General features: G+C 42.2%; 1 protein-coding gene across 6 annotated transcripts in view; it reads left to right on the top strand.

Annotated features, from left to right (window-relative positions):
* Window positions 1–26,723, top strand: part of COL4A5 (collagen type IV alpha 5 chain) — a 140,984-nt gene that overhangs the window by 69,043 nt on the left and 45,218 nt on the right. For all 6 annotated transcript variants that reach the window (XM_027822656.3, XM_037908331.2, XM_027822655.3 and 3 more), the window contains exons 4-29: window positions 517–561; window positions 1,304–1,348; window positions 1,452–1,514; window positions 2,596–2,649; window positions 3,407–3,433; window positions 5,760–5,840; window positions 6,938–7,000; window positions 7,829–7,864; window positions 7,962–8,003; window positions 8,140–8,232; window positions 10,985–11,038; window positions 11,149–11,205; window positions 13,287–13,331; window positions 13,433–13,486; window positions 13,742–13,783; window positions 14,927–15,050; window positions 16,044–16,217; window positions 17,731–17,814; window positions 18,536–18,628; window positions 19,670–19,740; window positions 19,960–20,151; window positions 20,848–21,016; window positions 21,738–21,830; window positions 21,917–22,021; window positions 22,696–22,793; window positions 23,949–24,099. In XM_027822656.3, coding sequence (XP_027678457.2) covers window positions 517–561; window positions 1,304–1,348; window positions 1,452–1,514; window positions 2,596–2,649; window positions 3,407–3,433; window positions 5,760–5,840; window positions 6,938–7,000; window positions 7,829–7,864; window positions 7,962–8,003; window positions 8,140–8,232; window positions 10,985–11,038; window positions 11,149–11,205; window positions 13,287–13,331; window positions 13,433–13,486; window positions 13,742–13,783; window positions 14,927–15,050; window positions 16,044–16,217; window positions 17,731–17,814; window positions 18,536–18,628; window positions 19,670–19,740; window positions 19,960–20,151; window positions 20,848–21,016; window positions 21,738–21,830; window positions 21,917–22,021; window positions 22,696–22,793; window positions 23,949–24,099 — 2,155 coding nt within the window. The remainder of the gene's footprint in view (window positions 1–516; window positions 562–1,303; window positions 1,349–1,451; window positions 1,515–2,595; window positions 2,650–3,406; window positions 3,434–5,759; window positions 5,841–6,937; window positions 7,001–7,828; window positions 7,865–7,961; window positions 8,004–8,139; window positions 8,233–10,984; window positions 11,039–11,148; window positions 11,206–13,286; window positions 13,332–13,432; window positions 13,487–13,741; window positions 13,784–14,926; window positions 15,051–16,043; window positions 16,218–17,730; window positions 17,815–18,535; window positions 18,629–19,669; window positions 19,741–19,959; window positions 20,152–20,847; window positions 21,017–21,737; window positions 21,831–21,916; window positions 22,022–22,695; window positions 22,794–23,948; window positions 24,100–26,723) is intronic.

Raw genomic sequence — 26,723 nt, 5'->3', positions numbered from 1 at the left:
AGGAGCCACATATTAACTTCTGAAGAGCCACTTGTGGCTCCGGAGTCACAGGTTGGCCACCCCTGTCCTATTGCATAGCTCTGAATTCCTGTAACACTCTGAATGTAAATGAAAGAAAAACAGGAGAATGAAATTTGCAAGCAATCTACTATTATCTTTTACCCACTAGAGCACAGTATAGCACATATGCTAAAGTATAGCAAGCTGAAGGAAATTAGTAATATGCAGGCAGATATAAAACTATCTGAACAGAAACTGTTAACTATAAGTCCTTGGTTACTAAGTGCACAAAATGCTTTTCAATCCCAACTCAACAGTAAATCCTAAAGAAAGAGGTTTGAAAACCTCTTTCTTTCAGATGGTAATAAATAATAGAACTTCTAACAACACTACATGATACTGACAGGATGTACCAGGCACCTTTTGTCTTAAATATTTTGACTTTTTATTCAAGCAATTGGTTTACTTTTAGTATGCATAATATTATCAATTTTACCTTTTCCATGTTCTTTACAGGGTGATGATGGCCTTCCAGGGCCTACTGGACCCAAAGGAATCAGAGTAAGTGACACCGCATGTCAGGGTATAGTACATAACATACATGAATTACTTTGATCTGGAGATGTGGGTTACAGAAAGCTAGGTGAGTAAAAAATGTAGAGTTGAATCAAAAGAGAAATGTATTCTTCCCAAGGGGATTTCTTGTCATACTGTTAATAAATATAGCAATAAAGGCTTATTCAGTCCATCCTGCTATACAGGACTCAAACTAGCTTCGTAGGTCAAAATCCAGCCCCTCTGTTGACTTTACTATGAAAGAGAGAGACTTTTATTCTGCTACATAAGTAGATTCCTGGTTTGTCTGTGAATCCTTCAGCTTTTATTCCTGTCTGCTGTACTTTATGGGCAGATCCTCCACTCGTGGAAATCATGTAGTTTCATTGGCTTCAGTGGAGACACATCAATTTTCAACATCTGAAGACTTAGTCTTTAATGTGTATAGTGTATATACCCATTAATGTGTCTGCAATTGCTGTCTTTTCTCTTGTGGTTTTGTTTCATGTTTTTTCTGAAACAAATTTAATAAAACATTAACCCAGTACTTTAAATTCCCCCCCAGTATGTTGTAAAGTACGGTACATGCATGTGGCTATTTTTCACCGAGGAGTGGTTCTGGTGTTTCCATAGTCCTTTACTTATAGAAACATCAATAGGCTATAAATAATGGGAATTCTTTTTAAAAAACAAATAGTCCCCCTCCCACCACCGCACTTAGAAATAAATATGGTTATTTCCCCTCCAGGGTCCTCCAGGTCTGCCAGGATTTCCAGGAACACCAGGACTTCCCGTAAGTAGGATTTGGCTTTACAGTTGAGAAGATTATCGCTTATTTTTTCTTTTTGCACAGATCATCCTTAGCTAATTGTGCTGTCCTTCCTTCCATGTTCAAGGGGTTACCAGGGCAGGATGGGCCACCAGGACTTCAAGGTATCCCCGGATGCAATGGAACAAAGGTGGGACATGGCACCTTGGAAATTCCTGATGCCGTAATGATAGCATAATAAAGAAATAGAACTTGTCTTTGTGACTGATGAGAGCAAATGGGAATAGCTTACTGTGCTGGGTAGTGTAAGCTATTACTGGGCTACAGGTGGGTCCATATAATGCCCATTCACATCTTCTGAAATGAGAGACAGGATCACGGTCTAGTTCACATGATCAGGAGCTAGGAAATAGCCAAGATCCAGTCATGGCTCTGACACTTTGTAGCATTGGGTAATAAAATGACCCCCTCTACCTGTTACTTCACATGTAAAATTGCGGATAATAATAACTGATCAGTGTGTTGCATGAGTAGGCCCTAGTCCTGCCATCTGATCCATGCAAGTGGACACTTGCACCATGTGGAGCTCTTTTGAAGTCCGTGGCTCTGATACCCAGTGAATGGGGAGACTCTCAGAACCCAGGCTTCAGCTCAAACAGCAACATCTACACTGTTATTGTTAGCCCTGTAGTACAAGCCGCACAAGCCTGAATCAGTTGAACCGGGCTCTGAGACTCAGTGCCCCAGAGATTTTGTTTTGTTTTGTTTTGCAGTGTAGACGTAGCCTGATTTTGTTACAGTGCTTTGAAGGTGATAAGTGCCAATATTCTTCTTGTTTATTTGGAGATAGTAATTTATTGTTGGCTTAGTCATCTTGGAACCACTGATTGCAAAATCGCTTTGATAAGGATAGATCATAAAGTGAAATTGTCTAGGTAATGAGTTAATTTATCTCTGGCACATCTATGAAGGTTCATGTTCAAACTGAGATACCTGCCTGCTTCCAGGCAATTGACTTTTTCTATAGCATTGCCAGCTATAGTATCTTTTCAGAAAAATAGACCTATACACATGACACTATTTGAGCCCATTGGACGCTTTTTCTTCTGTTTTTCATACCTGTGATTTTTCTTTTGTAAACTGTTTAACCCATAACCTGCTGCAATGCCCCTTTCTCCATTCCAGGTTCATGAGCTTACAATAGTGTTAATTTTTTTAGTATCATCACTTGTTTTGTTGCTGGCTAAGCCTCTTCTCTCTGCCTTCTTTAGGGGGAACGTGGATTCCCAGGCAGTCCAGGTTTTCCAGGTTTACAAGGTCCTCCTGTAAGTAAGAGATTTTATATAATCAGATCTACTTCCTGTAACCCACAGAAAACCCCTTGCCTAGAATTGTGAAACAGTCAGTGCCCAAATAACTATATTAAAATTTCCACAAGTAAATAATTCAATGGAATATCATTTGGGTGTGCTTCAAGACATCCAGCTTTTCTGGTGTAAGCTATTTGTAAAGCTAACAGGGAATTTGATCTCTTCTTTTCTTGAATATTACATTCTCTCACTGCTGAGATGCTGTGCCACTTGCAGAGAAAACAAATGTGTGGAGGTGGGAGAAGAGCGATCTTAAGTGATGTCCCCAGGCACATCTGGGAGTGATGCTGTCTATTTGTGGATCAGAAAAAAATACAGTGCAGATTTTTCTCTGTAAAATGCAAGAATGCGCAGTGAAGTGATTCCTGCAGGAGTAAGAATTGGTAGAAGAGAAACCATGAGCATGTAATATACAGAATAACAGGAGGCATATGAAAAACAAAACAATTTAGCAAGTGTTCAATATTTGCTCAAAATGCTGCCGAAGAACTTTCATCTTGAATAGCAGTGAAGCAGCAGAGGCTTGAAATGTTAGGGTCTCCTTGTTTTGTATCCTTTGTGTCTTTCTCCGCTTTGTCACCTTGCCCCTCTCAGTGAAGTCTATTCAGTGTTTTGTGAATGATATGTCAATAATACATTCATACCTTCTTTTTTTGTTGCTGATTGTATGATATTTTCTCACCCTTCCTTATTTTTATTTCTTTTAACAAAGGGACCTCCTGGCCTACCAGGTATGAAGGTAAGTGTTCTGGGCTTTTGCAACTAACTGTTAAGCGAGCATGGATGTTAAGTGTGCATCTGACAAAAGTAACCTGTTTGCCTATAATCAAGGTCCTGCATATTCCACAGCAAGCTGCTCCTAAATTCTGCACCAGGCCCCTGGTTTCTGTGCCATTCCTTAATGTGACCAATTGGCAACTCTGCAGCATTCATACTCAATTTTAAAAAAAAACAAATGCAGGCCTTTACTGAATTCAATGTGTGAATGAATAGTACAATATATACAACAGCCACCATGTGTGGTGTTCAAATATTAAATTCAAATATGTTTTGGCAACTTAATAGGGCGAGAGGGGGCATTTGTATCTGAAAAGGCATGGATACAGTTTAGGATTGTGAGAGAAGTACGTTAGTAGGATATTTCTGCTAAAATGATCAGCAATGAAATGCGTGCGTTTGAATTGTCATCTGTAGGTTTTAGTTATACCCCATAAAGATGAATGGAGCAGTTTACACCTCTCAGCAATTTTCTGCAGACTCAGGAAAACAACAGCATGCCAATTTGTTTGCTTAATGGTTTTCTTCTCAGCCATGAGGGCTAGCAAGAAATTGGGATGAAATTCTATGGTCATGGGACCATGGAATACACAGGGACCTTCCTATATGCTGGAACGTAAATTGCTACTTCACAGAAAAAAGTAGATGATTTAGTTCTTAGTTAGAATTATCTCTTCTCTTCTATAGGAACTATTTAACAGTATAGAAATGTGTTTTAAACTGTGTATCTTGGTGTATATGCATACTCTCTAAATAAATTAAAATATAGAAAATCCTACAATACAGAATATTTGTAGAGAAATCACTAGCATGACCTTGACAGTTGTTTCTATCCTGCCAACTATTTTGACCACATTGTTACGGGCCTCACATATGGCAAGGAGCATACTGAGCTTGCAGGTGGTAAAAATGAAGTAGCTTCAGAGTCCCTTGGTCCTACCCATTCCCCAGAGAACCATGGAAATGGCGATCATCACAGGTGACTAGAATGGGTTCCAGGACAGGTGATAAATCCACAAAATACTACTACTACTACTACTACTACTACTACTACTACTACTACTACTACACACACACACACACACACACACACACACACACACACACACACACACACACACACACACACACTTCTCCCCAAGACTGGAAAACCACTGACACACCAGCTTTGGTATCTGATTCGCTTCACAGGCATAGATCCTTATTTTAAAGGACAATTTCCTTCCATTGTAATTTAATATAACAATAAGACACAATGGTGTATGCACAAGCAGGCTATTAGTGAATGCCCCAGGTGTGTTGTGAGGCATTAGGCTAATAGAAGGCCTAGAACCACCAAGAAGTGTACAAATAGCTTGCTTGTGCACCCTCCAGTGGCTAATTACTGTTAGAAAATATTACACATCACTTAAATTATCATGGGAAGAGGGGTAATGCAGAGAGTTATATTCTCTTAGGAAACATCTACATGATGGATAAGAGAGGCACCTTTTTCCTCCTAGTTTAAATATAGTCACATTTTATTATTTTTTAAGCCTTTATTTTTGTTTCTTTGAGCTACTTGAGCATATGGACCGAGAGCCAATTTAAATATACTTTCTTCTATTAAATACTAAATTTGGACGATGGAAAAGTTCTCTCAAACTGCTGCTGAAAGGACAGCTTGGCACTGTGGGGTCATGGAATGACGACTTTAACACTGCCGCATTTTTTTTCCCCAGCCCCACTCCCACTTCCCAACCAACTTAAAAAAAAAAAAAAAAGAAAAAAGCCAAATATCTGTAAATAAACTTATAACAAAGCCACATAAGAAGCGTTGCTTAAAGATGAGTTATGCTGTATGGCCTAAGGTAATTGCAGACCCTAATGTAATGGGGCCCATCCTCTGGGATATGGGATATAGCTGTGTAAACCAATTTTCTGGCAACCCGTTTGTTGCTTTCCAATGGAGATAAAATATTTTTTACTTTTCTTTCATGTGTATTTTAATCCCCTAACCTTTTGAAATTCAAGTTGGGTGCTTTTATCCAGCATGCAGATAAAAATATGGTGTATTTGGATGGCTGGTAAAAGGTTCTAAGCACCGCAAAAATTAATTCTGTAAGTAAATAGGGAACATTTTTTTAAAAGGGTTGTTTATTGGAGAATGAAGTACCTGTGTTATAGAAATAGTAGTTCTACATATCTCTGGGCATTAATATGACTTCTCGCTGTCTGTTGAAGCTAGCTTGAAATGGAAGAATGCAGTGTGGTATTGATTTTTTTTAAATCAGTTGTTGTTCTTTTAGGGCGATCCGGGTGAAATAATTCTGTCATCACTGTCAGGCCAGAAAGGTGACCCAGGATTTCCAGGACTTCCAGGGTTACCAGTAAGTTGCCTAAAGTATTTGTTGATTGTATGCTTTTTGGTAGGGGACAAACTACACTGAACTGAATATTAATTCAGTCTGACAGCATAATTAATGGCTAGAACAATATTCAGTGCTATGAAGCACATGTGTCTCTATAAAAGGAACAGGTCCAACATTTAATGTACTGTATAGTTTTTGGGAAGTGAGGTTGCACATGAGTGAAGCGGCCAGCAGGGGGCCAATGAGGGCCTGGGCCTGCTGTCTTCAGAGTACAGCAGTGCTAAGAGCTACCTGCTGGCTGCCACAGTGCGCTTGTGTATTTCCCTACCCCTCTGAGATGCACTCTGAGTCTGGGCTAGTTCCTGAGTTCTCTACTATTCCTCTCCTTTAGTAAAACTAGCATCTGCCCTGCTGGGCTGTGGATGAGTGGAAATGAGAGCAGAGCCTCAGCTGTTCTCCTTAGGCTGCATCTCCTCAGCAGTCCAGTGGCTCCAGCCCATCAGTGGGTCTTTGCTTCCCACACCTTCCTGTGAAAACGGCTAGTGACACCAGATAATCCGCTCCCCTGCTGAGCCATTAGTAATTTTACTGGAGAGGTGTGGGGAGCAGAGAATGAGGAGCCCATGAGCCTGCACAGGACATGAGCAAGGATACAGTTTCCCAGTGCACTGCAGAGAGGCAAACCACAGGACTAGTCTGATCAGACTGGGCCTGTTGGCATCTCTGTTGTTCTGCTCTGTGCGTTGCTACTGTCTACTTTTGGCTGGAAGAGACCATAGAAATGCAGAGTGCCCTGTTATTTTTGCTTCATGTAGGAAGGGAGTAAAAGTGGTTTAAAAAAAAAATCTTGTGCAATCCAAAGAGGCACCTTGAAAGTTGACAGCAAGGCACTCCCTGGTGTTAAGTGGCTGTACGTTCCCCATGGTATTGGTGGTCTTGAGGCCTTTCCCTTAGACGTGGGCTGTACATGGACAGGGTCATGGTTGGGTCCTTGGAGTTGACATTTATGAGGTGCTAATTCTTGTCTGCATGGCCAAGGCCCTCCCAAATTGATGCCAGCTGGAGCTTTTCATTGAAAGGGGCATCTCTGACTCCTTCCTTCCCTTTCCCAACAGGGTCCACCTGGTCCCTTGGGCGTACAAGGTCCTATTGGTCCCCCTGGGCCACCAGGTTTAACGGTAAGATTCCTTAGCTTGTCACATAGAATTAATTCTTTTCTATCCTTAGAAGCAAATTTAGCTTCTCAGCAACAGGGGGAGAGAATTCTCCTTGCCCAGGCCTCCAGCTGGAGGCAGAGCTGCTGAGCAGTAGCTACTGCTGCTTCAGGACCATAGCAATCCCCACAGCTGCTCACTGAGCACCCTCTGGCTTGAAGTAATAAAAGTAACTGCATGCACAGCTTCCATCCTATACAGGGTTTACAGTTTTGTTCAATGGCTTTCAGCACCCCAGCTTGTTTCAGTGCCCCTGCAGCTGCTGCACCCACTAGATGACCATTTGTGGTGGCTTAAATGCATCCCAGATCCACCAGCCATATTTTCAGTCTGCCCCCAAAGCCCCTTGTGCACCACAGCAGAGGGAGCTCCTGTGCCGTCTCCCCCTATCCTCCTACCTGTGCAGTGGAATGGTATTGCTTCTATCCCTTTTGGGCACTATGAGCCTCTGGGGGCAGGGATAAGGTGGGATTTGCACATAGATCAATGTTGGATTTGGGGTTCCACTTGAACCTGCAACTGGGCAAATTAAATAAGGAAGCAATTGTATATACTAATGCATTGAGTAAAGCTTCTGGGCATGAGGACCAACTCTCAGTGGGAGACACAAATGCCCAGTCAGTATGGGTATAATGTAAATAACTCGGACAAGATACAGGTCGGCTCTTTCAGAATTATTAGCAATGGTATTATTTATTAACATAACTCATCATCATTGTTTCCAAAGTGCTTTGCAATCCCCTGAGCAGAAAGTGTTATAACAGAATGATTTTGTTTTGTTTTGTTTTACAGGGACCTCCTGGTCCAACAGGGCTTCCAGGGCCTAAGGTATACCCCCTCCCCCCGCCGCCGCCTTCATTTCTTATTTTTCCCTTTAGTTTTGTTCAACTCTGTTCTAAGCGTTGATTATTTTAACTCTTTGCAGGGTAATATGGGTTTGAACTTCCAAGGACCCAAGGGTGAAAAAGTGAGTAGAGGATTTTTACTGTATTACTTTCAGAATAATTCAAGCTTCTTTTACTGCATACTGGCATGGCTCATGTTGTCCATGTCTGTAATAGCCTGGGAACTTTTATATATTTTGCCATCTTTTTGGGTGTTAGGGTGACCAAGGGCTTCAGGGACCTCCAGGGCCACCAGGACAAATTGGGGAACAGAAGAGACCAACTGACATAGAGTTTCAGAAAGGAGATCAGGTGAGTGGGAATGGAGGAAACTGTGTCCATCTATGGTAAGCACATGTCCAGCTACTTAGAACAGCTCATTCATTGGAGGCTGTACTATTCAGAATGACATCCCCCAAAGTATAGCTTGTTGGGGGTCCTGCTGCTTTTTCCAAAGCACTAAATTGTCATTTGCCTCAGCCAGGCCTATCCATTTCTCCTATATCAGAGGGTGGGTCAATTATATTGGTTCAGTTATTTCATTTTGCACAATGTCTGAGCCATCTCCACATGTTCCCATTATTTAAAAAATTAAACTACACAAGAAACAGTCTCCAAAATGAAATCCTATGGAAACAATAAAAGTAATTAACCTTCCACAGCAAGATTTGAATGGCTAGTCAACTCTAAGCGTCCAGGCTGAGATTTTCCAAGCTCTCTCGGGATTCAGTTCCCCAATTCCCATTCATTAGACATCTATGAAAATCTGAGCTGCATCTATCATACTATAATGAGGGGTCCTGTAAAAACTAAAATGCAGCTGACTTAACCTCCTTGTCTTACAAGACATCTTGAGTCCCTTCTTTCTTTTGGTCTAAATAAAGTCATTTTCCATTTTCTAAGCACCTAAATCCACATCCTAAATATGCACATCTGGCTACCCCAGTGAATCTGTAGCCTTGCTGGCAATATTGCTACTGATTTTTAAGTTCCGTTTTCCAAACTGTTGCTTTAACTTGTACAGAAACTTCCCCACCCTTAACTGCTGAAGAGTCATTGGGAGAGATGCCAGTTCTGAAGATACTAAATTTGTCCTGTCCTGTTGATGCAACAACTTTTCACAATCCCACTTCTATTATAGGGGCTATCCCAGATGAGACAGGCAGTACAAGCAGGGGCATGAGTGCTTTGGGGTTTTTTCTTTGAAGTTCTGTGGTAATGCCAAACACCAGCTTGACCTTAGGCAAGGGATGAGGTGTATATTTTGAGGTAGGAGTGGTCCTTCTTCTATTCTGCTTACACTGCACCCGGGTATCTGGTTTTCTGCCGCTGTTTTAAGATTAACACCTTGCTTCATTCTTTCTACCTTTTCATCCTGTTCTTGTTGGCAAACATTTCAGCATGAAGAAAGCATTGGTGGTCTGCCCTTAAGTGGGATATGGGAAGGAGTGCCAGACCTCTCCTCCTTTCACTTTGACCAAAGCAATTTGTCCTTCCCTTCATAAGAACCTTTGGTCCTATTGAAGCATCAGATCCACTAATACACAACCACCCTATGGAGTCATCCTGGAAAGGTGGGAGACTCTGGTGTTCTCTGATTCACTGGACCCAGGGTAGTAGATGAAGAAGCAGAGAACTGGTCATCCCTTTAATTCTAAATTTGTGGGGAAATTCTGGCCCCATTAAGATCAATGGCAATACTTGCATTGACTTCAGGATTTCACCACAGTTGCCAACTTTCACACAGTAAATAAGCACCCCGACTTTCACAATAAGCCAAAAATCAAGCTAATCCCATTTCAAAACGAGGCCAAAACAAGGCAATCCCTAAGAACCCCAACACTCTGTGACTAGATTCCCCCTGGCGTGCAGTCTGGGACTGTGGTGGGACCACTGTGCACCCCTGACTCTCTCCCTCCCTTTCCCCTGCTTGCCCCCCCTTGTCCCTGCTTGCTGGGAGCCGATCAAAAAAAAGAAGCAATAAGCTACATGCCAAACAAGCCAAAAACTATCCAACAAGTAACTTACGAGCCAATTAAGCCAAAACCAAACCTAATATCTCATTTTTTTTCGCGGGTTTGGCATGTCTGGATTTCTCCTTTGGGATTTATTTTCAGCTTACACACTATTTCATCTGAGGTCTCTGAAGGTCTAATAATGCCAAAAGGCAGCTGTATAAATATACAAAACAAGACAGTATGACTGTACATTCCTTAGAAAGAACCATAGAAAGCACTACAAACACAATCTCCCAGCGAATTGCATTTGGCCTTACACTAGCAATAATTTTAGGTAAATATTTAGACTTTTGGTGAAAGTAATGTACTTGGAAGTGAACTTTTATAGACTGATCACCATCACAACTCAGTTTTTATTCATTCTGAAAAGGAGCCATCCCAAATTTAACACATTTGTAAGCCTGGGGCCATCGCACCTGAAGTTGTGATCTCAGCTAATTGCATAAGCTAAGCAAGGTCAGCCTGGGCCTGTATGTGGATGGAAGTCCTGCAAGAAAAAAGCAAATCCTGATGAAGTGCTTTGAGGGATTCAGTAGCTGATACTCTCCCCTCTGAGTTAGTAATGAACTAGTTATTCAGCGTGTGCTACTGGAGCTGCAGCTATAGAAAACAGAGGTCCTACCTTTCACTAAAAATCCAATGGCATTATTCCCCAAGAGTAGAGGTATTAATGGTGTCCTTGCATCTTCAGTAATTACTCTCTGCCCCTTGACTCGCCTCCTGTAATTTCAACTGGCTAGGTTATTTTTATTTCCTGCCCTAAACTGTTGTGCAGCAAGCTGTGGGCAGCTAGCCAGCCACTGTGCTATATGCAAGAGGCAATTGTATCTCAATGATTCAATGAAATAAATAGAGTGATCAGTTAACAAAATTTGTACTAGTACTTTGGGATACACATGGATCAAAGACACTTGATAAAAACTACTAGCACTCGTGGCACATGAAGAAGTTTAAATGGCAGCAAAATCCTGTTTAAAACAATTGACCCAATGTTGGGAAGTGAGGGCTTTAACCCCCTTCTCTCTGTTTTCCCCCATGGCTGACAGGGTATTCCAGGAGAACGAGGTCGACCAGGACCCCCTGGGCCACAAGGTCCTCCTGTGAGTAATTCCCACAGTGGCATTTTTTTCTTAGAATAATGTAAGAGAATTGTAAATTCGTTCTGCTCTGTCCCCATGGGCTGAGTGTAAGACAATGTTTGTGTGTTCAGGGTCCTTCGGGTGGCGTGAAAGGTGAAAAAGGTGAGCAAGGAGAGCCAGGCAAAAGAGTAAGTAACTTCCTTGAACCAAAGATTTATTTTTCCAAATGCTTTTAGCTTTGAGAATTAAGCAGATATTGAATTCAGGCCATCAGACTCTCTTGGTAAGAGATTTTATTTCCTCCAATGATCTACAAGATATTGCAGATGACACTAGTGATTCACTGGCGTGATTCTAGCTGAGTGTAAAAGCACCTTTTCAATGCACCCTAGTGGAATTACCCTGAATGTAGATCTTAATCTTGAGGCAGGAACAAAAGGGGTAGAATCTCTGTCATAAGCATTGGACATAAACGCTTTACAGTTATGTATGGAAATTTTCTTTAAAGCTATTGAGGCTGCACAGTTTGAGTGGCAGTTTCCTTTCAGAGAGGGTCTCCATTGAGTTACCCTAACAGAATCCCAGTAAGTCATGCTATTGACACATTTGTAAGCTGGTGCCTGAAAACCCATTCTAAATGGAGTGATCTCTGAAGTGGGCGAGTAGAACAGTAGCCTTTGAAAACTATATTAAAAGTTAACTCCTATCTGCTGTCTCTGGAGGAGTTGTTGCTGTGTATATGCAGTCTGGTGAGGGGAAACACAGGGTAACGGCATACCTTGTAGGGATGGCAATAGGTCACATCAGTCATAGATTCAGAGCCAACTATTCACCTTTCTTGAGTTGGGATTGCATTGGGTATCACAGGTCAGTGTGGTGAAGTAAGATCAGCAGGGGTCCAGTAGGTAGACTGAGGAGATGAAGTAAAGACAAGCTGCCATCAGTTCATAAATTCTCTATTGGAAGTTAGTTTCCTTGTATAATTCCTGCGCCCACAACTTGAACTGAGGGCAGTGGGCCCTTCTGAATATCAGACCCATAGGTTTCACAGAGGTTAACCAGGTGAGATAAAATGCTTTTATGATAGGTTTCCCCATTTTCCAGCCCCTGGTTTAAAAAAAGACTGTGCAAAAAGTCCATTTATGAATTCAGCTTTCTAGAGTTCTACGTTTCACTCAGGAGGGGCTTTGTTTTCATTTGTTTTTTGGGCGTAGGATAGAGAGGGAAGAATATAAGGCCAAAACTCCCATTATATTTTGCGTGCTTTCCCAAGTTGCTTCACTGTGAGATATTAGTTGCTGGGAGAGGGGACACAAATCTGCATAGATCAGAAAGGGTACAAATGGTTGTTTTCTTTCTTCCACCCTAACTTTTACCCACAGTATATTTTCCCCCTCTGATTTGGGACATATATGTTTACTGGGGGCTCGAAATGCAGTTCTGCTGTGAGGTGTGACTCTACAGTAGCATGTGGGGTTCCATTTTTATTTCATGTGTCTCAATTTCTGTATCAAGTGGGCTCTTTTACAAGTACTGAGATGATTTTGTAATTGCCAGCCTCTGAAAGTCAGCCTGGAATTTCAAAGCATGTTTTTTTCCAGATTGAGCATCATCACTAGTAATAAAAATTCTGCAAACCAACCTTTATCCTAGTTACACCTGTGTGGCCCCTGTTGTCTGCTGTGGGGTTGTTTGGGTGTGACTAAGGGCGAATTTTGGCTCTGTGTCTAAACCTAGTCAACAGTGCTGTTGATGACTGAGCTGCAGTAGAATCCAGCTCACTGTCTCCAATATGTGGTGGTGTTGCAGTGGTAACAGTAAAAATGGTGCAAACTCTTTTGTCCTGACAATAATCAGGTATCTGCTGCCTATGTGTATTCACTGTCATTTGAGTATGAAGGTGCATTTTTAAAAAGTCACTTTTCAGACTAGAATCACAATTTAAGCCCTAAATCTATATCCAGGAAAACTTTCAGTGTGGGGGAATCAGCACTTGTTAAATTTGAGGTCATTTTATGCTGCATTCTGATAATACTTAGGATTTCTGTTGATCAAGCTTTTGTTACCCTGGTTTTCTATGTTAATCCTCAATTTAATTAATGCCGGCTTATTACACCTCTCTTAATTGTGAGATTTATCATAGGGGTTGCATTCTAGAGAGTCTTTGCTTCATTTATCTATTACAAAGGGAAACAAATCATGCAATTCCTGGCAATGGCTCTTTGCCACTAAAACTTTTTATTTTTCAATGAACATTTGTGTTTTGAAGGGGAAACCTGGCAAAGATGGAGATCCTGGTCAGCCTGGTAGGGATGTGAGTATCTTATACATTTCTCACCTAAGCAGATTCTTTGTAATGCTCTTGGGATATTTGCAGCGAATATTTTGAGGATGTTTCTTTTCCTTTCCTTGAAGGGTTTATCTGGTGAGCCTGGTTTAAATGGTGTTCCGGGAAGAGATGGTGAAAAGGTGAGTGTGGGTTATTTGTCTTTATGGCTAGAATAGAGTGAAAGCCTGCCTGTCACTGAAGCTTACGTACCAATGCCCAGCTCCTACTGAATAGAAATTGCATTGCCTTGCCTTATCTGTTAACCTGCAACAGAATCTTTGCAATCTCTTGTTTCCTGACACATAAGAACATAAGACACTTTTTTGAAAACTAATTTTTTAGCTCTCGTGTTCACAAATATGTCATTCAATAATCTGTAAATATATCATTGGCAGGGTCTGAAAGGTGAACGTGGTCTGCCTGGTCCTCCTGGAGTTGTAAGTTGCTTTTGCTTTCTTCTCCTTTTCTTCTGTTTGGTTGGCAGTGCACCATTTTGTCTCCTCATTTCTTCCAGACATTAGTGTCTCCAGTTTATGCTAGTGCCTGAGAGATCCAGCAGGTAGCACCAAGTGTTAGTCACCACAACCCACTGCTCCCTTCCTTTAGAATGTGTGATCTTGCGTTCCAAGGTCCTTCAGTTATAAACACAAGGCCAGATTCATATCTCACTTATACCAGTGTAAATCAGAGGCAAATCCACTGAGGGCAATGGAATAAAAACATCATAAATTAAGATCATAATCAGTAGAGCTGGTAAAAAATTTTCAGTCAAAATGTTTTTCCCGTGGAAAGTGGCTTTTTTCAATGAAATCTGAATTTTTTCCCAACCTGCTCTAATCATCCCCACAGTGAGCAGCACCATGAAAATATAAATATCCCCACACTATTATTCATATAATAATCCATATTAATGTAATCCTGTAGGTCATGGAGTGTCTGCAACTGAGAAATTCTAATGATGTCACAGGAGTTCTCACATAGGGTTGGATTCAACCTCACTTCAGAGAGTAGTATCTTATTCCACAAGCAGTCCCCCGGAAACAAAGAACAGGGTCAAATTCTGCCTTATTACAGTGATGCAAATCCAGAGTATCTCCATTGACATATGTGGCATTGCTATGGATTTGCACCATAGTTGAAACTGCAGTTGAATAAATTGTCAGATGAAAACAAAAGGTTTTAAAATACCTGGGGTGAAGATTCTGTAGTTTGGGTGGGTGTATTGTAGTTTTCTTCTCGCACTGTTTTTGGGAATGGGGTGTGCCATGAGGCTTGGCTGTGGAAACCTTTCTTGCTCTCATTCTGACACCATTTGCTTCTCAAACCACAAGAATGAAGTGTGCACTAGTATTTTTTAGCTAACCATGTGGGAATGCAGTACAGCCTCACAATAATAGTGCACTCTGCTGGAACAGGGGACTTTCTTTTTTTAGCAGACTTTTATTTGGGATCCCAGTTGCATTAGGAGGATCGTGCCATTGGTTTGAAATGTCGTGAGCTGGCTCTTGTGGCTTTGCTACACACTGACCTACCTCTCTTCACCTTTCTTGTGACTTTTTCTTGGCTTGTTGATATGACAGATCACAGGAAATGGTGTAGAAGTGGGACCAAAAGGGAATAAAGGACTTCCAGGATTTCCAGGACCCAAAGGCGAGCGTGGATATCCTGGCTTGCAAGGGCCTCCTGGCTTGTCAGGAGCTCCAGGTAAGAGTTGAGGTGAATTGCTTGTGTATTTTGCTATCTGGAGAGTTAGTTAGCTTCATGATCTTAGTTCACTGCCTAGTGGGGTGGTGGCAGTGTGCCAATAATCACCATCACATTTGATACCCTGGTTGATAGATGGCCTGAATGACCAGTGAAGGCAAAACTATTAAGAGCTACCTTTGAGCCCTGGAGATAGTCCTCCAGCTGAGGGTTGAGGCGTGAGGACTGTTGAACATTCATGGTCCATGCTTTTACTGTTCTGTGGTGAATAGAGGATGCTAGTCTTCAGGGCTGTCAATGAATCACCAGTTAAGAGTGCTGGAGTAGTAACTTAAGGGTAGTTTAGCCCTTTGTTGCTTGCAAGTAATGTATATTATCAGAGTTCCATATGTATGGAGAAGAGTTTATGTCAAAACTGTTGAGACTGACTATTAAATATAGGTTTAAATACAGACTGGCCAAGTGCGTAAAGGTGGAGTTGATGAGGGACCACGTTTAGAAAGGGGTTAAAGGAGCTTGCTAGCCATGTCTATCAGAAAGCTGTACAGGGAAGGAGAACATTAGGTAACTCTAAAGTTATGACAAATAAATACACGTTTTTCCTTTCTCTAGTCCTATTACAATTTCTTCCTTACCTAAATTGTTTACTCATGTTAAGTCTTGGGATCAAGTTTTCAACCAAAAGTCTCTGCAAATGTAATATTTCCCTGCCCCAAATTCCACACTTGTGCGCACACATGTACATCAGGATGTGCAGTTACCTGGTTTGCATAGAAAAATGGGTATACCTGTAATTTGGCTCTCTTTATGGAGGCCTGATGAAAACTCTTACCCCATAATATAACTCCTATGCCATGGTCACATACATAAAGATTTAGAGAGAGGATGTTGCCTATGGTAGTAGCAGCAACCTAGCCAGCTTTCATTGTCACCTTTACAAAAGTCCATGGTTTAAACCAGAGATACTGAAGAATTGGCTTTTTTCCATTTTAGGGATTGCAGGTGTAGGCCCCCCTGGTCCACCTGGTTTGCCTGGGGAGCGAGGACAGAAGGGGGATCAAGGTCTACCCGGAGTTTCCATACCTGGACAGCCTGGACTTGATGGACGGCCAGGGCCACCTGGACCGCCAGGTGCCCCTGGACCTCCCGGAACAACTATCCCTCCTAGTAAGTGATATCTTCATTGACCTGCAGCCTTGAAATACTTGACAGATAGATAGTTACTCAGCAACAAGGAAAAGAGACTAAATATCTATTACATAGATTTATTTTGTCCCCCTACTCCAGGGACACAATTCAGCTCCAGCTGAAGTAATGGAGAGACAAAGGTGACGTAATGTCACCTTTATGCTTCCTTCCCAGCTCCTGGTGCAAGTTAGAGCACCAAAAGGACTGCCCTAACTTTATGTGGTCTGGAAGGGTCCCCTTGCTAGCTAGGAATTATCTTGTGTTTCGGTGTGGCCTTGCCATGCCTTTTCCTCGCTCCCTCCAGCCCTGGCGTGCCGCTTTGTGTAAAGTGGGCTCTACAAGCTTTATTACAGCCCAGGATTCCCCCATATTGGGGGAATCTCAGGAGCTTTAGGGCCGCTTTAAGGTCAGTTTGCACCACTCCAGTGGCACAGTGTTAATAGAGGAGGGCCAATGATGTGGCCCCAGAGGTACAGAATAATGCTGCTTCCAACTCGTGCTAACAAATCCCACTTGTTCTAAATAACAAAGTAGTTAAGGATGTGTTGGGATTTGCACTTAAATAAGGATTAAGTCCCCCTCTGTCATTCTTTAGAGATTGAGTTTAGTCTCCACATGTGGCCTAATAACTCGTTAGAGGACAATTAAAATTTCTGTTTCATTTCAGTAAAACAGTTCATAACTTGAAAAGGAAACATTTTTCAGAGTGCTCTCTATATTAAATTTTGCTCCATCTTCTTCTCGTTTCTTTGGGTCCTCTAACTAAACAGCCAAAATCCCCCATGAACTCCAACTCCCCTCCCTACACACACATGCCCCACATTACGTCTTGGGCATAGGCTACTTTGGAGGTTTTTTAATTAAATACATTGTTATTCCCCATATTTCGAATAACTCCATGGACTGGCTCAGGTCCATTTGCTACTTTGTATTCTAACTTTGCCAGCCTGCGTCCGAGCTCGAAGGCAGGGAGATAAGCTGAGCAACAGAGAGTCTGGAGGCAGGCTCTGGTGGTCCGTGCTCAGATGAGGGATATGAAGGGCCAGGCAAAGTGAGCAGGCTTGGAGGGGGAATGCGGGGTTGAGTGGAACTTTGGGAAGGCGTTGGGAGAGAGGGACTAGCATGGATGTGCAGCGGGGAGTCAGGGAGAAGCTTCATGTCTCTACGCTGAGGCTTTTGCATATCATGAGAGTTCCTCCCCATGGGTGCCGCTGTATATATGAGCACATTTATGAACAGAGTTATGGCTGCATATCGGTTGCTAAGGATGGGGGTGAGGAATGGAAGGGGGGGGATATTGATTGGGGTATAGATGTAACTGTTTTTCTTGTGTTTTATGGCTTGCATTGTTGTACCATGCAGTGTAGAAGCCACAGCCCTATTTTAGCAGTGTCTGGTGTGGAGCTTCCCCAATCTCTGTTTAGTGTTTCCTGTCTCCGTTCAACTGATAGTAGAGTTAACTCTCTCTTTCTCTCAACTCTTTCACCTTTAGGTGACAGAGTATGTCAGCGAGGGCCCCCGGGTTTTCCAGGACCTTCCGGAGACAAAGGTTTTATGGGGGAGCGAGGCCAGAAAGGTGCAGTGTCATAAGTATGCTTTGTCTCTCTCTTGTTGTTTAAAGCATCTCCCACATCAAAGAGGATAAATTCATGAATACGTAGGAAATGCTCAGCTAATACAGTGCTGAGTGTACATCAATAAAAGTGTTAAACCTCTAAAAAAACCTTGTAGGCTTTTTTTAAGAGAGTATAATTAGAATGTTTTTATGCCAGCTGTACTTTACTAAACATTTCCCATTTTGGTGGTTTTTTCCTTCTTCCCAATCATGATTATAACTTTTGATGCTGGCATTTAATGTCTTTTGAAATCCCAGCTCCTAGCATCGAAAGATTTGCCCCCTAAAGGAGCTAATACCTGGGAAAAGTTCTACATTTGGATTTTTGAACACTGAAAGGGTTTTTGTTTGTTTTTTGTTTTGTGTTGTTTTGTATTTTTGCTAAACAAATTCCATCAGATACATCTGCTCTGTACCATGCGCTCTATCTGGAGTCCTTTTTCGGGTGATGATAGATCTAAATGCTACTTTGGTTCCTAAAAATCAAGGATGCTAAAAGTGATGTCTATGAGAAGCCTTCTGCTAATCTATTAAGATATTATATAATTATATAAAATTATAGTTATCATATGCAATGATATGATATATACCGTGAATATAATGACAGTACTATTATGTTGGATGCTCTGTGTTTTCCAGAACTAAATGCTCATATCTGCTTTTATAATGTGACTCTTTTTAGGTGATAAGGGAGAGACGTGCTTTAATTGTATAGGAACTGGCATTTCTGGGCCTCCGGGGGACAGGGGACCACCCGGACCTCCAGGTAGTCCAGGTAAAATAAAAAACAGCTGGCTGCATTTTGTTCTTTATTTTATGGCCCACAGGTGTGTGTACGTTTGTGTGCAAACTCAGACACAAAGCCTAACTTCAATGTGCATGTACACATTACCCTTGTGTGCCCAAGTGATGGGATGCAAGGGCATATGTGAGTTCACTGTAGACGAGTTGAATATATGCGAAAGTCCTCCCATTTTTGAAAATCTGACCCTTAAGAATCAGATTTTTAAAATGGTACAGATGCTCCCGCTTGATATTTTCCGCTAGTCAAAGTCAGGCTCACAAGCACTGTGCTTACTTAAAGGGTATTATCTGCTACCTGGTTACCTGGAAGGGAAATGAATTTCAACTCCTTCCTGCTTCAAAAGAAACAAAGAACCAGTTCAGAGATTACTGTAGGGGGTGATCTCTTTCAACATCATTGACATAAACCTCAAGTTTCAAATTAGTTTTACTCACCTAAGATCAGGCTGTCCAAAACAGTGAACTGAATTTGGTCTTGGTTTAAGTGGGCATTTGCTATTTCAATGACATCAGCGGAGCTGCAATTTCATATGCTAGGGATTAATTTGGCCCAGCAGCTTTTAATAGGACAGGTAATCTATACAGCAGTTTTTGAGTGAGTAATATCTATGACTTTATCTACTAGATGAGACTGATGTGTTGTAGAGCCATCCTCAATATCAGAGTAGTTGGTGGTGGGATAAGGATCTCATCACCGTTTCACAAAATTGTGGTGACTTCAAAATAATTTAAGGTCTAGGGTAACATTTTCAAAAGTTCCCGGGTGACTCTGGCACTTAAGAGTCTGGATCCCATTGATTTTCAATGAGCTGTAGGCACTTAAGTGCTAAGTATTTTGAAAATTGGATTTAGGAGCCTGAGTCACATTGGAACCTTTGAAAATTTTACCCCTGTCTAAATCTTGCCTGCTCTAAGAGATTTCTCCTACTGCTTCAGCCTTGGCAAGTATGTACGTCAAACTAAGTGCCAGATATTCCCAATGCCTAAATCTTGCATTCTTTTATTTAATCAGGATCTCCTGGTTTCCCGGGATTGAAAGGTGAAAAAGGGCTAACTGGCTTAACCGGGCTGGTAGGACCACCAGTAAGTGTTAGTATGTTTCATGGGGGGAATTGAATCTAATTTATCGTAAGCATAGTATCAATTTACTATTAACTACATGTCCTTTCGTTTGCACAGGGGAAAATTCCTATTCAACAGTCCTTTTCCATCTCTAATTACCATGAACCTATTGTCATAAAATTGCAGCATTCAGAAAGGAGATGGAGGAAAAACCTAAAATGTTTACTTTTCTTTCCTTAGGGATTTCCAGGCCCTCCAGGTGCCCCTGGGCGTCCTGGTTCTAAAGGGGACCCTGGGGACAGCCTGGCTTTCCCAGGACTGAAAGGTGACAAAGGGGACACTGGTTTCCCAGGACCTCCTGGTCTTCCTGGCATAGATGGCTCTCCTGGACGAGAGGGACTGCCAGGTCTTCCTGGATCCAAGGGGGAACCTGTAAGTTGGGTTTTATACTTGGATGAACAAGGTCTTAGGAATGTTGTGAATCCATTCAGAAAAGTATAGAGAAGGGGATGTGAAAATCCACTTTTTCCTAAGCATAAGTGTGGCTGAATAAAATAATCTATTATAAAAGCTGCCCATCCTCAGCCCTGACAGTTATTCTATTTTTGCCCTTTCCCCTTCAAGCTCTGATTTGTGCTGCACGGGGGTGGCAGAATGCGTCTCCATTGATTATCTGTCAGTCCCTCTTTCTAAATGAGTAGAGGCACTGCTCTTGAACAATATACCGTGTCAATGCTCACTGCCCTCCCCACATGGCACTTCATTAACCTGCATCTGGGGTAGAAAGTTACAGGGACCAAGAGTCGAACCTGATCTCTAGCATGATGATGGAGGGAGGGATAGCTCAGTGGTTTGAGCATTGGCCTGCTAAACCCAGGGTTGAGAGTTCAATCCTCGAGGGGGCCATTGAGGGATCTGGGGCAAAAATTGCGGATTGGTCCTGCTTTGAGCAGGAGGTTGGACTAGATGACCTCCTGAGGTTCCTTGCAACCCTGATATTCTATGATAACATGTTAGACAGCTACCAGAAATTCTAAACAAAAATAATTGTTTCATTAGGTTTAAAACTAAACTCTTAAATCTGTTCTAAAGCAAATGAGTGCTCTTCTCCCCCACCCTCCTGTTCAGGGTGGTGTTGCTTTCAAAGGAGGAATGGGACCTCCAGGTGATCCAGGAGTGTCAGGTCTTCCTGGAGACAGAGGACCTATGGGACCTCCTGGTTTTGGCCCACAAGGTCCTACAGGTGAAAAAGGCATTCAAGGTGTATCGGGTCGCCCAGGGCCCCCAGGAGTTCCAGGTGGGTGTATTTTCATATGATATTGAGCAGTAACAGCAAGTTGTACCCATTTGGCTCAGCACAGCTTCTAGATCATTGGGCAGGGACAAGCATGAAGGCTTTTAAAATTGTACCTGAAAGCAGTAATTAATCGTGGCATTTGTGAGCTTCCCTGCCAGTAGCCTCGCGGTTGTCACAAATTGCCCTTTCTTCAACAGTACTGAAGTCTAAAGCCAAAGACTGTAAACCAGCTTGCTGTAAAACTGGAAATATCTCTGCAGTCTAAAGGCACCCTGCTAAACCCCATGCTGTGGTAAATGATGTAACTTTTTATTAAGATGATGATCACCAGCAGACTTCATGACTTATTTGAAGAACAATTTATAATGCACATATGGCAAGAAATGCTTCTGAGCCCATGAAATGGGGCATAGTGAGGCTCAATAAGGTGAGGTCTGGAAGAGAAAAGTCTTCAAGAGAACGTGACTTTAACTTTTGATATAAGGTGACAAGAAACTACACTTGCATTTAGATTGATAAAGCAGATAAGCAATTTTTCAATTATCCACGTGTCAGACCCTGGACCTGATTCACTGATTTCAGTGCTATTTCAGCAGTGTAAAACTGGAGTAACACAGTGGTGAATCTACCCCATCTATGTGTAGATGACTAAGGATCTCTCTTCTTATGTACAGAATCCGTACGCTGTAGAATGATGCGTCTGTATCCTATCCACTCTTAGGTCCGAAAGGTGAACCTGGCGAAACTATTACAGAATCAGGAGTTCCAGGCTCCCCTGGACCTCCAGGAAGAAATGGTGAAGTAGGACTTCCTGGTAAGAGCATAACTAGACTTCCAAGTAACCCTCTGAGTTTTCACTCTGATTTGCTTTTGCTAATTAAAAATGATTTTCCTCTGCAGGTGATCCTGGTCTGCCAGGTCAGCCTGGCTTGTCAGGCATCCCAGGTCCTAAGGGTGATCCAGGTATACCTGGCATTGGACTTCCAGGCCCACCAGGCCTAAAAGGTATACTTGCTACCACACCTTTGGAGAAGGGAATTATACTGGCTTTGGCCAGTGTCATTTTTCAGGTTTAATCTTTTTTTCTTAGCTTGCTCACATAGTTCCATTCTTAAATCTCCAAAGTCTTTAAAAATGCCTATCTAAGTTGCATGCCACTGTTAAAAGCACTGGAAAACCTCAGTTTAGCTATGGTCCTTCATGTCTGTTCTCCTGTACTTTTGTGGAAGCTTAGGCTTTTCAACCCATCCTTGGGGTTAAAACCAAATGGAAGAGATTTTAGACATTGTAGAAGAAGACAGTTCAAGCAGTATATAGCATAAATAACATAATCTCCACAATCAGTCACCTGATTCCATGTTTCTGATGTAAATAATTTGCAGCCACAATGAGAATACCTAAAATGAGGAACATCCTTCATAAGAAGGGGTGATCTGAGAGGTATCCTGGGACTGTGCCATGATGTAGTGGTCCAGATCAATATACAGGGCATTATGCACACCGCTGTCTAAACTGAACTGAGGTGCTTTGGTGCAATAGTGCATTTTGAGCCAACCACACATAAGGGGGCTCTTTTAAAAGAACACTTACACAGTGGTTGCTAAATCTCCCTGAAATGTGTTGACACTTGTTTGTTGCCTTACCTCAGTTGTTATCCTAACCTCCTCATTGGGTTGTAGGCTTCCCAGGAATGGCTGGCCCCCCAGGAGCACCAGGAGCCCCTGGACGACCAGGGCTCGAAGGGCCACCAGGACAATCTGGTTTCCCAGGACAAAAGGTCTGAAAATATCAATCTCTCTTCTAATGGGTTGTGGTTTAAGATTGAAGTTTGTCTCTTCAACTGTGCCATTGTAAAGTCTCTTCTTTGGTTGGGAGGGGTCTGCATCTGTAAGCAGCCCTCACCTCTCTCAAGTCAAAGGACCTATCAAGTCAATTATCTTTTCTTACTCAGTAGCTGCTGTCCCCAGTGTTGTATGTCCAGCTGCATTACCTTGCAGAGTCTGCTCTAACACCTACAGTGCAGAGTCTCCTGATGTGTGGGACCAGGGTTGCACGTCATAGGGCAGACCCGGATAGGATGCTCTGTGTAGCTGTCCACCTTAAACTGGTGATGGGGTGGGGATGGAATGGTCAACTTTACTGAAAATGTGTGCTGCCTTCTTACCCACCAGCATTTGTCCCTTCCCCTGGAATGGATGCAGCTGAAAAGTAGGGAGATATTTTCATTTAATCCCTTAAGGCTCTTCCAAATTTGAGTGAAGACACTAGCTAATCAACAAAAATGGTCCTTCATGAGCGCAGCAAATGGTGTTCTCCTACCAGTTACTCTAGCATCTAGGGGCCAACAAATTTGAATAGATTTGTTTCATGAGACTGCAATCAGGGTGGCTACACTCCCAACCAAGGGCTTGTCCAAGAAGGTTCCCCTGACCCTAAGAAAAGAACTTTGAGTATGATTCAGGCCATGTTTCCTGAGGGGTGCCCCATTTTACCCTTTCCCTTCCAGGACACTTTATAGCTGCAATACTAGAGCCATTCTGTCTAGGTGTAACGTGAGCTGGCCCTCCACACCATCCATGTCAGGTGGCCCTTCCCTCCTTATTGCACACTCCCTGCCAGAGGCCAGTCGTGTTTGTATATGGTATTGGAGGATTGGAGTGTAACCCTCCAGGAGTATGTCCTGTTACTAGATGGGTGACATGGATTTTGCTGTAATATCAGAAATCCCCCTTTTCTATAAGGTGACTGATGTTGCCTAATCTTTCCTAGAATGATTTGCCTGAGTTGTGTGGCTGTAAATATTTTGGGAGTCTTTTTTTTTTTTTTTAACCTCATGGCTTTTGGGGGGTTGGAGGGGGGGGGAATGTTTTCCCCTTTTCCTACTAGAAAGAGCTAACCTGCGAAACCCATTTCTTTTTTCCTTACATCATAGGGGGACCCTGGATTTGGTGTCCCGGGACCACCTGGGCCACCAGGGCCACCGGGTTTTAAAGGAGTTCCGGGACTGAAAGGTGATCCTGGCTTCCCAGGAAACCCTGGTTTTCCAGGGCAGTCAGGTTCTGATGGAACTCCTGGGCCAAAAGGTACAGCTTCATTATCTTCTGTTGAACTCTATATGACTCTTAATCACTGAAAATCAGCCTGTCATTGTGTGACAGTTACTTAGGGCCAGATTTTTAAAGGTATTTAGGTGCCTAATTCCCACTATCATTATTTCAGTGGGAGTTAGGCACCTAAATACCTTTAAAAATCTGGCCCTGAGACTGCTTACATTGGGGCTGGTTTTTCCAAAGTGCAAAGCCTTTTGGTACGCATATAGACTGTGCCTGTCTAAATGCACATGGCAAACTGACGTTTGTGTTCCCAGGGCACAGGCAGACCGAAGTGCATGCATATTTTTGTGTGTTTTAAAATCTGGCCTCTAGCTGATAGAGGCAAATCCCCTCTGGTCAGGGTGCCATACTTTAAATGGAGCCACTTTGTTGCATTCTTGTTTACCTACCAAAGTAGGCATTTAAAGTCAAAAGGGGAACTACACAAAAAGGAGGAAGCTAGTTAAATGGAAATTAAAAGGAACAGTCACGGGTTGAAATGCCTGAAAACGGTGTGGAACTATTTCAAAATGCCATTATAGAGGCCCAAACTAAATGTATATCCAAAATTTTAAAAAACAGTAGGAGGATCAAAAAACGCCACATGGCTAAACAGCAGAGTAAAAGAGGTGATTGGTGTCAAAAATGCATCCTTTAAAAATTGGAAGTCAAGTCTAGTGAGGAAAATAGAAAAGAACATAAACTCTGGCAAGTCAGCTGCAAAAGTATAAGTGGGCAGCTCAAGACAGTTTTTGTGTCCTTAGCAAGTTGCTCTTCAAATTCTAACAGCAAAAAAAATTTAAGTCATCAGAAGCAGGAAGCCAGCCAAACAATCAGTGGGGCCACTGAACAATTGGGGTGCTAAAGGAGCACTCAAAGAAAACAAGGAGAAGCAAAATGAATTCTTTGCATCGGTCTTCGCTGCAGAGGATATGGGGGAGATCTCCACACCCGAGCAATTCTTTTTAAGTGACAAATCTGAGCAACTCTCCCAGATTGAGGTGTCTGTAAAGGAGGTTTTGGAACAAACTGATAAAATAAACAGTAATAAGTCACCTGGACCTGAGGTATTCTCCCAAGAGTTCTGAAGGAAATTGCGGAACTACTAACTATGATGTGTAACCTATCGCTTAAATCAGCTTGTGTACCAGATGACTGGAGGGTAGCTAATATAATGCTTAGTGTTTAAAAAGGCTCCAGGGGCGATCCCGGCAATTACAGGCTGGTAAGCCTAACTTCAGTATCAGACAATTTGGCTGAAACTATAGTATAGAACAGAATTATCAGACAGACAGACATTATCTGCTGGGGAAGAGTCAATAAGGTTTTTGTAAAGGGAAAACCATGCCTCACCAATCTATTTGAATTCTTTGAGTATATCAACAAGCATGTAAACAAGGGTGATCCACTTGGTGTAGTGTGCTTGGCCTTTCAGAAAGCCTTTGACAAAGTCCCTCACCAAAGACTCTTAAGAAAAGTAAGCAGTCATAGGATAAAAGCAAGGGTCCCCTCATGGATCAGTAACTGGTTAAAAGACAGGAAGCAAAGGATAGGAATAAATGGTCAGTTTTCACAATGGAGAGAGTTAAATAGTGGGGTCCCTCAAGGATCTGTGCTGTTCAGCATATTTATAAATGATCTGAATAAAGGGGTACGCAGGAAGTGGCAAAATTTACACACAAATATAAAATTACTCAAGATAAGTCCAACATTCACTGTGAAGAGTTGCAAAGAAATCTCACAGAACTGGGTCTCTGGGCAAGAAAATGACAGATGAAATTTATTGTTGATAGGGGCAAAGTAATGCACATTGGAAAAATAATCCCAATTATACATATAAAATGATGAGGGTTAAATAATCTGTTAGCACTCAAGAAAGAGATTGTAGAGTCATCATAGAATCAGAGTACTGGAGGGGACCTCAAGAGGTCATCTAGTCCAGTCCCCTGCACTCATGGCAGGAATACGTATTATCTATTCTGTACCATCCCTGACAGGTGTTTGTCTAACCTGCTCTTAAAATCTCCAATGATGGAGATTCCACAGCCTCCCTAGGCAATTTATTCCAATGCTTAAGCATCCTGACAGAACGTTTTTCCTAATGTCCTACCTAAACTACCCTTGCTGCAATTTAAGCCCATTGTTTCTTGTCCTATCCTCAGAGGTTAAGGAGAATAATTTTTCTCCCTCTTCCTTGTAACAAACTTTTATGTACTTGAAAACTATTATTATGTCCCCCCTCAGTCTTCTCTTCTCCATACTAAACAAACCCAGTTTTTTCAATCTTCCCTCATAGGTCATGTTTTCTAGACCTTTAATAATTTTTGTTGCTCTTCTCTGGACTTACTCCAATTTGTCCACATCTTTCCTGAAATGTGGTGCCCAGAAATGGACACGGTACTCCAGTTGAGGCCTAATCAGCATGGAGTAGAGCGAAAGAATTACTGCTCGTGTCTTGCTTACAATATTCCTGCTAATAGATCCCAGAATGGTGCTTGCTTTTTTTTTTTTTTTTTTTTTCCTCTTCCAAACAGAGTTACACTGTTGAATTGTTGTTAGCTTGTGATCCATTCTGATCCCCAGATCCTTTTCCACAGTACTCCTTCCTAGGCAGT

Source organism: Chelonia mydas, chromosome 9 (assembly GCF_015237465.2).
Source record: "Chelonia mydas isolate rCheMyd1 chromosome 9, rCheMyd1.pri.v2, whole genome shotgun sequence".
Classification (NCBI taxonomy): domain Eukaryota; kingdom Metazoa; phylum Chordata; order Testudines; family Cheloniidae; genus Chelonia; species Chelonia mydas.
Note: the sequence above shows the minus strand (reverse complement) of the source record. Positions and strands in the feature narration are given on the sequence as shown.